Source organism: Morone saxatilis, unplaced genomic scaffold (genome assembly GCF_004916995.1).
Source record: "Morone saxatilis isolate NCDOM2014 unplaced genomic scaffold, NCSU_SB_2.0 Contig23, whole genome shotgun sequence".
Taxonomy (NCBI): domain Eukaryota; kingdom Metazoa; phylum Chordata; class Actinopteri; family Moronidae; genus Morone; species Morone saxatilis.
Window position 1 is genome coordinate 12913757 of NW_023339796.1, and position 10386 is coordinate 12924142.

General features: G+C 39.6%; 2 protein-coding genes across 2 annotated transcripts in view; both read left to right on the top strand.

The window, feature by feature from the left end:
* Nucleotides 1–6996, top strand: part of kif2c (kinesin family member 2C) — a 7859-nt gene extending 863 nt beyond the window's left edge. Inside the window, exons 3-22 of the mRNA XM_035670051.1 lie at nt 25–126; nt 926–974; nt 1054–1089; nt 1816–1956; nt 2374–2490; nt 3005–3102; nt 3235–3330; nt 3426–3480; nt 3591–3753; nt 4105–4195; nt 4295–4358; nt 4548–4639; nt 4768–4910; nt 5099–5312; nt 5552–5662; nt 5782–5849; nt 5974–6052; nt 6145–6225; nt 6339–6432; nt 6659–6996. Coding sequence (XP_035525944.1) covers nt 25–126; nt 926–974; nt 1054–1089; nt 1816–1956; nt 2374–2490; nt 3005–3102; nt 3235–3330; nt 3426–3480; nt 3591–3753; nt 4105–4195; nt 4295–4358; nt 4548–4639; nt 4768–4910; nt 5099–5312; nt 5552–5662; nt 5782–5849; nt 5974–6052; nt 6145–6225; nt 6339–6432; nt 6659–6720 — 1956 coding nt within the window. The 3' untranslated portion in view covers nt 6721–6996. The remainder of the gene's footprint in view (nt 1–24; nt 127–925; nt 975–1053; nt 1090–1815; nt 1957–2373; nt 2491–3004; nt 3103–3234; nt 3331–3425; nt 3481–3590; nt 3754–4104; nt 4196–4294; nt 4359–4547; nt 4640–4767; nt 4911–5098; nt 5313–5551; nt 5663–5781; nt 5850–5973; nt 6053–6144; nt 6226–6338; nt 6433–6658) is intronic.
* Nucleotides 6997–7840: 844 nt separating this feature from the next.
* Nucleotides 7841–9300, top strand: LOC118334779 (thioredoxin reductase-like selenoprotein T1a). The gene is made up of 2 exons (XM_035670842.1): nt 7841–8060; nt 9145–9300. Exons 1-2 carry the CDS (start codon nt 7921–7923, stop codon nt 9257–9259), a joined length of 255 nt encoding a protein of 84 aa, XP_035526735.1. The 5' UTR covers nt 7841–7920; the 3' UTR covers nt 9260–9300.
* Nucleotides 9301–10386: the final 1086 nt, after the last annotated feature.

A 10386-nucleotide genomic window follows, 5' to 3' on the forward strand; every position in this document is an offset into this window, starting at 1 on the left:
TGTGTGTGTGTGTGTGTTATTCAGGTTGAGGTGAGTGAGTTATGCACACTCAATCCAGAGCTTTTGGACCATATAAACGCTGTCCCCATCAAAGCTGCTGATCCACCCCTTCCTGCTCCAGACAAGGTAAGTGTTACCTTAGTTGTCCACATGACAAAGAACTAGAGCAGCTAGATGTCAGTGTCAAAAAGGTTGGGCCACATTTCTAAAAATCTAAACTTTTACACTTTAGAATCAAATAATCCTATCTGAGCGGCTTCTCCACAATATTCAAATGTGCTTTATGTTGCGTTGGAATCTGTTACAGTGGATACTTATGAAAAATGTCATTATTACTACTTTTGGTTGAAACAACTGGTGGCAACATCCTCGGATGAAAGGTTTTATCTAAGCAGCTATTATGGTGGACTGTATGCGTTTTTCACGATGAGGTCGATGCCGATGTTGATATTTAGAGAGCCGATATCAAAACAAAGAACAGTCGTATATAATTCCAATCTAATATATTTGCTTATCTTAACCAGTAGCAGGTTATTTTAAATAGAATATTTATTAATGAATAAAACAGAAAAATGCTTTTGATTTTATGCAGTTGATTTCAGAACGTTACTGATATTTAAGGAATAGCGGGGCACATTATGTCAGAAGCGACTGCATTATGCTATACATAATAACATAATATGTATTTAACATCAGCCAGTAATGGTTTTAGATCCAATTTGCTGTTATTTAGGATGGGAGAAAAGTGTTAACATGTAGAAAAGATGTTTTCACCACTTTCCCAAAACTCGCAAAGGGGAGCGCTAACATTGTCCCAGCCACACTGACAAGGCTGCCTGCAGATGTGTCTGCAGACTTTTTCTTCTATAATATGAATGACTGTTGTAGTTAGCGATTTCTCCCTCTCTGTTTGTCTCTTCCGTAGAAGTATGAGGGTCGACTGCGCTCCTCCAGGATTCCTGCCCCTCCCTCCTGTATGTAAATATACTGTACTATTTGTTCATTTTAGGTGTCTTGTAGTTTGTCTCCTAACAACTTGTTTCCTTCCAAAAGCCTCTGCTCCAGCAGTCACCAATGCTGAAGAGTCAGGTCGGCAAGGCATGCATGTTCTTCTCTCTAAAGCAAATGAATCGCATTTTACAATCACTCCTTTTTTGGGGTTGCGGTGTAAGTTAATAAAATCCACAATCCTTGGTGGGCTGAACTTACTGGCCACTGATTATACATGAGTAATGATCTGCATTAGTTTGTAATTAGTGGCACAGTAGTGGACAACTGTGGGTGATTCTGGGCATGCAGCACTATATATATTTGTGTCCATTAATCTGCTCTAAAATGAATTAAGTGCACCGTATCCTCACTGATGACGAAGGTACAGCATTTGTACCAGCATATATATAGGATATAATGGACTCTGATGATACCATATGCTGCTTTAGTTTTCAGAACTAACTGAAAGTAACATCTTTCATCTTCAGTCATTAATATTTTCATATGCAAATATAATCAAATATTTAATCGCTTGCTGCACTGTAGCTTACACTTTTCTCCGCCTGTGTTAAGGGTTTTCTCGTGGCTCACTTCTGTTGTTCTGTGTCTCTTAATGATCTTGTTTCATCTCGGATTGGCACCTTGTTGCTGTGATCATGTTTGATTTGGCAGGGTACAGCCATTTACAGTTTATCTGAATATTGTCCCAAAGTTTCTTTTACATTTAACCCAAGAAAAACAATGGTAGCAATACTTAACAATATTTACTTGAGGACACTGACACTTGTTGTGTAGCTGTTTGACTTGGATTTGTCTGTCTTTCAGTTGCCAATCGCTCTCAGGTCAGGCAGACGTGCATGTTCCAGGCCCCGGCCCCGGCCCCTGTTCCAGCACCAGTCCCAACTTCTGAGTCTTCTCAGGCAAACCCGGCAACGGTCCACTCTTCATCAGTCCTCACAAGCTCTGGTTGGTAGTGATCTTCTGAAAGTATTATTGAAAAAGACCGAAAAACATGAGACAAACTGATGCAAGCTATATATTTGTTTAATTCAGCATTTTGGTCGTGTTGTTCTTGGTGACAGATAATTGCTAGTCTTGCCCATGCAGTATATTTTGCACATTCACATTGTGCAGTCACAAAACAAAATAGAATCCGATATCGTACATGTTGTTGCATGCATTAAATAGATTTTCAGGTATTTTCCGTGTACTACAATGTGCTTTCTTTGTTCAGTAATTTTGAAGTACTTTATAAGGAGTACGATCTAAACCTCTATTCAGAACGTGTCCTGAGATAACTTTTGTTATAAACTGGCACTATACAAATTAATTGAAATATTTTTCCTCTTTATAAACTCAAGCGCATTCTCCTGCCTTTTCTAGCAGTTCCTAATCAGCAGCGCAGAAAGAATGAGGCCAAATCAGCACTGTCGCTTGTCCGTGAGGCAGTAAAGGAAAATGATGAACCTGAGAGAATGCCTCCACCACCTGCAGCCAAAGGTCAGTAACAGCCTGGACACCCTGCCCGCAGCCTGTGTGCAGTCCTACTAATCATTTTGGTGCTGGTGTTAACTGGTTAGAGCAGCCACGCAACTGTGTCTTGCACGACTGCAGTAGAGATCTGGTCTATTTGTTTAGGAACAGCACGCTGTTTGTTCGTAGTCCTATCAACATTATACCATATACAATGTCTATATCTATAGAATATGTGACAGACATGGGGAAAAAAATTGTTTTACTCAACACCTGTATCTGTTTACATTTACACCAACATTATATCATGCGGATCCACTATAGATCTATAGACATAGCCTGTACACAGACATTAGAAGAATTGGTGATTATGCACTTATAGATCATTTTAACTTCATGCTCTGATTATTAGGAAGAGCATAAATTAGTTGGATTGTGCAAAGTTGACAATGAGATGTGAGGTCATGAGGTGTTATTGGATGTTTTGATCTCCTGACAAAAACAACAAAAACATAATATATTATCGTCTACGCACCTTCAGGCAAGAAGAAAAATCTGTGCACCCCAAAGCTAAACAAAGGCAACAAACGGCTGTCTTGTGTGATAAAGCCTCCTGACGTGCACACCAAGAGGGGAAAGGTGAGATTTTTTTCCCTCATTCTGCTATGCAAGATATTTTGTATTAATTGGATAAGTTCCCGTTTGGAACTTTTAGACAAAAGAGAAGTTCCTTCTCACATTTTATGTACATTCCTTCTGTTTTTCTCTTAGTTTGGAGAGGCTTCTCGACCAAACCAGAAGTTCTATGACATGATCCAAGACTTCAGAGAGACCTTGGAATTAACCCCCTTATCAACGACTGACCATGTGAGTTTGGACTCTAGAACCAAGGGCCTTGTATGAAGCTATATGCTGGTGTGCCGTTATAGCCCATGCTTACAGCACATCTTGTGTTTTTATAGATCGAATCTCAAAGGATTTGTGTGTGTGTCCGCAAGAGGCCCCTTAACAAGCAAGGTATATTCAGAGTGAGGTCTAACATCCTGTATACAGTATCATCTGATTATAAGAGTCATTAATGACATGCAAGCAAAAATTACTTATTTTGACATTCTTGTGTTTTCCAGAGATTAATAAAAAGGAGATAGATGTGGTGTCTGTACCTGGAAAAGGTACTCTGTTGGTTCATGAGCCAAAACAGAAGGTGGACCTTACCAAGTACTTGGACAACCAAATCTTCCACTTTGACTACTCATTTGATGAGACCACCACCAACGACTTGGTCTACAAGTAATGACCTCATTTGTCCTTTTATTTAGCAACAAGATGGATCTGGTTGCAGGTTTTCTAGATAAGATATGGTGTTTACAAGCTTTTAGTGGTTACTATTTTCAGAATTTTCTCTTTTGGGGGTGGGGGTATAGTTTAAAGCATCTGTCTAGTGTTTTGTTTCTCATTTCCCACAGTCTGTAAATATCTTGGTGTGTAGAGTGCAGATAGCAGCATTTAATATGGTTATATCTTTTCAGTAATTTCACTTGAGATGAAATGGAAACTCGAGGTGTAGTTTTTATACATGCTATTATTATAATTTTCTTGGTTCAAGAGTTCAATTTATGACTGATTATATTTTTTCTTTAGGTTCACAGCCAAACCTTTGGTGCAGTCCATTTTCGAAGGTGCTATGGCAACATGTTTTGCTTATGGGCAGACAGGAAGTGGGAAGACTCATGTAAGTCTACTTACTATAAAGGGTGGTCTAGTCTTGAGAAGACAGTATTTTCCATAGGTAGAAAATCATTTTTGCGTGTTTGGCACATTTTCTCTCTAGACAATGGGGGGTGATTTCACAGGGAGACAGCAGAACAGTGCCAAAGGAATCTACGCCTTGGCAGGTAAGACTGAAACCATCCCCAGTGGCTTTTTGTTTTTGTTGTTTTTTCTTTTTTTTGGATAATTTGTATGTATCCTATTAACTCAGGATATGGGTCCATTGCTTGATTCTTTAAATTACAGAACATTCAGGACTAAATTGACCACTTACATGAAAACTTTGAATCTATTTTTTATCTTTCCCCTTCTAGCCCAGGATGTTTTCACCTATCTCAACCACAGGAGGTATGCTAACCTGGATCTCTCTGCCTACGTCAGCTTCTTTGAGATTTACAATGGAAAAGTAAGAAGAAGAAAGAACAAAAAAAAAACCCTCCTCCTACCTCCATGAATACGTTTTATTAAGAATATTTGCCTGAAATATCAGCTAATTTATGTTATCCTTAAAGTCCAATATACTTTCTTATCTAGGTATTTGACCTGCTGAACAAGAAGGCCAAGCTCCGGGTTCTGGAGGATGACCGACAGCAGGTTCAGGTTGTGGGCTTGGAGGAGGTCTATGTTTCCTCAGCAGAAGAAGTCATCAAGATGATACAGATGGGCAGTGCATGCAGGTACTTGTGTGTTCAGAACATGCTTTTTTCGAGTTCATTAGTTATTTTAACATAGCTACCCACAAAAAAAAAAATATGTTCATGTTTTTAAATCAATATTTTAACAACATTTTTCTGACGTGTCGTTCTTTTGCTCAAACACTATACAACATTAACGTGGCTGCTTCCTTTCCTTTTTGTCTCTCCAGAACATCTGGCCAGACCTCAGCCAACGCCAACTCTTCCCGCTCTCATGCCATCCTCCAGATTGTCCTTCGACGCAATGATCGAGCCACCACACTGCTTGGCAAATTTTCATTGGTGGACTTAGCCGGCAATGAGCGTGGCACAGATGTCAGCAGCAACGACCGCAGCACTTTGGTTGAGACTGCCGAGATCAACCGCAGCCTGCTGGCTCTCAAGGTAGAATGTGACCGCTATGGAAGTGTGCACACACCAGATGAGTAGCTATGGGCTGCAGAGAGTTGTTTGTTTTGGCACCTTGATTAGGGTACAGCTAAAGTATCCACGGCTCTCTCAAATTGAAAACTCTCTTCTGACTTTCTCAGATCTCTGTCCATATTAAATATGCAAGCACAGCACCTAAATCGATGTTGAAAATCAACCCTAACATGCCATGTGTCCACTCCTGTGTCCTGTAGGAATGCATTCGTTCACTTGGAATGAACAGTGATCACATTCCTTTCCGGATGAGCACTTTGACCAAGGTCCTCAGGGATTCCTTCATTGGAGAAAAGTCCAGGACCTGCATGGTATATTAAAACTAGGTTTACTCTCTGTTTGGCACACAGTCTATTATGGTCTGATCATCATTTCATTCCACCCGAATGAGTGTACGTAAACATATTTTTCCCATTTTTTTATTCCGTAGATTGCTATGGTGTCTCCAGGCATGGCTTCATGTGAATATACAATGAACACACTACGTTATGCTGACAGGTACATATGTTACTTATGAAGCTCAACTTGATTATACATTTTTTTTTTGTAATGGAAATACTGACATTTTATTCTGAAAATAATATCATGCCTGGGAAGGTAAACCTTTTTTGTTCTTTGGCAGAGTGAAAGAACTGAATGGCAATTCCACAGCCAGTGGAACAGCTAAGGCACAAGAGCCTATAAACAGCTCCACAGAGGAGGTAGGACTGTACTAGAGTCCAAAATGATAATTAATGTTAATTATATCTGTTGTATAATGTGCAAAAATGTTGATGTATGTGTGTGTTTGTAGGAAACTGTGGGGGATACCAGTGTGTATGATGCCATGTCTCAAGTGGCAGAGCTGGAGGAGAAAGCTTATGTAGAGCTCAAGGTAAACTCTGTTCACCTTTTACAGTATGCATGTTCTAATGCCATTTTTTTATTTATTTTTTTTATTGGCTTTATAAGTTCTCATTTTTTTTTTTTATCACTTTTGTTTCTCAGAGGGTGGATGAATTCGTCAAGGCGATGGAGCAAACTTCATACAACATCAAGGAAGAACTTCCCAACCTGTTGGATCATTCCCGGAAGATATTGGGTTTGTACAAACCACAGATCTATTATGATTCTGTCCATTAGTGTAGCAATGTACTCAAATCAAATGGACTGCGGTTAAATATGACACAGCAAATTGCCTGCATGACATTATCAAATAGTTCATCCAGTGCCAGGTCAAAACTGCATTACGTATGTTCATAAAGGACCACAATCTGGCTGGATACATGCTTTACCTTTTTATTTATTCAGTTATCTGTCATCCACAGACACATTACTGGCTTTGCAGTCTGCTGTCGACCAGGAGAGCCTGGCAATGATGAAACACTGAGACGAACCCACCGACCCACCCGCAAAGCTTGCTTATTGAAGACATCTGTTTTTAAGCAGTTTGTCCTTTTGATTTTATTGTATTAATGACTTAAATAAATAAAATGTATTTAGACACTATCTCATCGAAGGTTTTGCAAGTTTTGTAAGAAACTGTTTTGGGGACTACTGGTGTATACTGTTGGATGCAGCACTTTTCTCTGTGAATGTTTTTACCATGAGCAAAGTTTAATGTTGACGTGGAGGAGAAAATAAATCAAATTAAATCTTCTTTTTTTTTTTATTCTAAAAACATGGCTCATTTCAGTGACTTATTTTTGTCAGATATGTGATATGATGTATCTGATCGAGACAGATCAGAGAATGTTCATCACCCATAAACCCCAGTGAAAGTGGCATTTGCACAATATAAATTGCAAGTACAGTACTTCAATAAATCCATAATTGAACACTGTATACTTTGAGTTTATCAATAAGTTGAAATTAAATGTGGTATGCATTTTAGGAACAACATATATTGTGGGAATCTCATTAAGTTTGCAGTTTATGGATTGGCACCTACTCCACAACTAAAAACATAATGTAAGATGAAGACAGCTGTCAACAAATATTCAGTTCAGTTTTTTTTATTTGTCATTTGTATATTTCATAGGGTTTAAGGTTTGAGAATAATACACTAATATTGTTATGCTCAGATCCTAAAGGTGTTTATTAGTTCAATTACTATACTACTTGAACATTCAATTTTGGTTTTGGGGGTGATTATGAATGTGTTTCTCTGGCTCAAGAGTATTTGAGAGGAAAAAAACTCAAATACTTTATTGATCCTGGGGGGAAATTTGTTCAATCAATTCTCTTCATATTTTCACTTCAGTGTACACTTCCAATACAACATTTTACACAATATATAAGCTAAAATCTCTACCATGAATAACGTGAATAACATTGTTCAGTCTCGTTATCCTGGCCCCTGTTAGTGGGTGTGGTATGGGGTAGGCAGCAAGCGAACATTTTGCCTGTAGTGTGACTGTAGGTCAGTTGAACGGCCACACCAGTAGGTGGCGCTAAATGTGGTTACCGGCTGTGTTTAAAATCTAAGATTATAGCAGGAGGAAGAGGAGGGACCAACCAACCAGTAAGGAAATATAGAGATTACCCCGGCTCTCAATCTGACTGAGCGAGGAAACAAACCCCGGAACGGATGGCGATGAAGTGGTTACGTTTTTCGCTCCTCGTTGTGGGGCTTTTCTCGCTGTGCTGCGCCACGGCTGGAGACAGCAGTGGTGTGAAGAAGATGAAGATGCAGTTTGCTACGGGACCTCTACTCAAGTTTCAAATTTGGTAAGCCAAAGAGCGAAAATCTGGCGAGTCATTGCAAGCTAACTATTAGCTAAACTCGCCGGCTAACAACAACACAACGTTAGGCCGGGAAACCGAGAGATGCTAGCCGACGCTAACATTAGGGGAGTTAACACAATGTGGAGGAGAGTTCACGTTATGTTAGTTATTTATTTTGCTAAATGAGTCAACCGAGCTTCAAACACACTTGGAGGAAACATTTTCTTTAGAAGTTCCTGTTTTTTTTGCTCGTTTTCATGAACATTTAGTCGGCCCCGCTTCCGCTGTCAAACACGAGTTGAGGTTAAATCCCGTTACAGTCGTCTCTTTATACTGACTGCTGTTGCTCTCATATATTGTCCTAATGTCGTCCTGTTATAGTTAACTATCTAGAGCACTTTAAATTGCTTCGTTGTTGAATAATAAGTAATAACATTACAAATGAACCTGCCATGCCTCGTGTGCACTGTGTTGTCTGTAACGTTATTTTATGGACAATGGGATTATTCTCCATGTAAAGTGCTTCGTCTATCTAGGATTATTTAACGCTATTTAAACTATTTGCTACTGGTTTTCTTGATCGTGTTGGAGAGTTAACATTACCATGTAACTCACTAGCTACCTAATCAAAAGGTAGAACGCAATTGTGCCGAACCAAATATAAGTTAACTCATTAAGGCTAAAAATAACACGAGTTGATCGGTAACGTCAAAGGGGTTATTCTAAATAACAGTGTCGCACAGTTTTAAGGTGTTTATGTGCAATGAGGTGCAACTAAAATACCACGATTTGCATTGCAAATGGTTGCCTTTCTCTAAAGCAAACACATGCCACAAGCGGACATGTAGCGCTGCAGTACGAAGCACTGAATTTAAAGTGTGCTGACATGCTGCTGACTGGGATTTCACACTGCTGCTAAAACTTTACACTGAGGAGAAAAATGATCCACAGATAATGGTTGAATCCACCCGAGCCAGACTGTCAGGGCTGAATTCACAATCTACCCTTGAGATCACTGCGCTGTTGCGGCTGCCTTATGTCCCCGTTGTGCATACGCCTTTCTAACAGTGTGTTTGTCTTCACACAGCATTTCCTGAGGGTACAAGCGGGTGTTTGAGGAGTACACGCAGGCCTTGTACCAGCGGTACCCGGACATCCGCATTGAAGGGGAGAACTATCTTCCTATACCCCTTTATCGGTAAGAGAGATTGTCTGTCTGCCTTGTTCCACGTGGATTATTTCCAGCTTTAATAAAGCAGCCTGGGATTAGCTGCGATTTGACCGAGGAAATGGAGTTCTCATGCAGTCAGCCTTATCTGGCCGTGGATTTGTTTTATAGACATAGACATAACTACTAGGCCCTAAAAAATAAGAATAACATGTAGGTCAAAGGTCCATCTCATTATTTAGTGTGTATTATTAAAATGATCACCTACTATACTGTGTTATTCGAGCTACCGCTATAACACTTTCAGATTTTGATCAGAGTTAATTTGGTGGTGTGACTGACACACAGTCAGTGTAATGGAACAGTCCTGCAATAAATCCTCCCTTCATTAAGAGTATAATGTGCAGTTTTTTGTTGTATTAGAGAGGTGCGACAATTGTACTGACAGTTGTTTCTATTATTTTGTCCACCCCGTTTATACCAACGAACCAGAAACACATCTCTGTGTAATACAGTACGATTCAACAGCACCACAAACTACGCCCTCCAAAATGACCTCTCTGTAAACTTGCATCTGAGTGGGCCACATGCAAGTGTTAAAGCTTTGAGTTGTGGTCCCTACGACTGTGTCACTTTACAATTCTGTGTCATTTTGTAGACCAATGATTAACTGATGATGAAAGGCATTAACAGTTTTAACCCTACGACTAATATTCAGTATTTGTCCTCGATGTATCCTTCCCCTCACTTTAGAATTGTCCTGGGACTATTTCTGTTTTGTGCACTGTTACAGAGACAGACTAGACTTTTGATTGATGACATTTTAATGTAGTAAAGTCAGTGGGCTTGTGAAACATCCATGCCTATATTTGGATCAGAGTCTCACTGTGAGCCTGGTTTTGTGCAGCGTAGTCCCAGGTGTTATCATTAGGTGTGTGTTACTGAAACCCTCAGGTCCTCATCAGGTGAACTCTTAATAAATACACTAGAGATTTGCTCCCTTGAAAGGAGACTGTGTTACACCCTGGATTTCAAATTCTCCAGCCAGTGTTTCTGTATATATCTGTATATGACTTTAAGAATAAGCCTATGTTGACTCATAGGTTGTAGTTCAACCAGTTAGACGTGTTTAAGTTAAAAGATGGTGAAACCGGGGCGCCC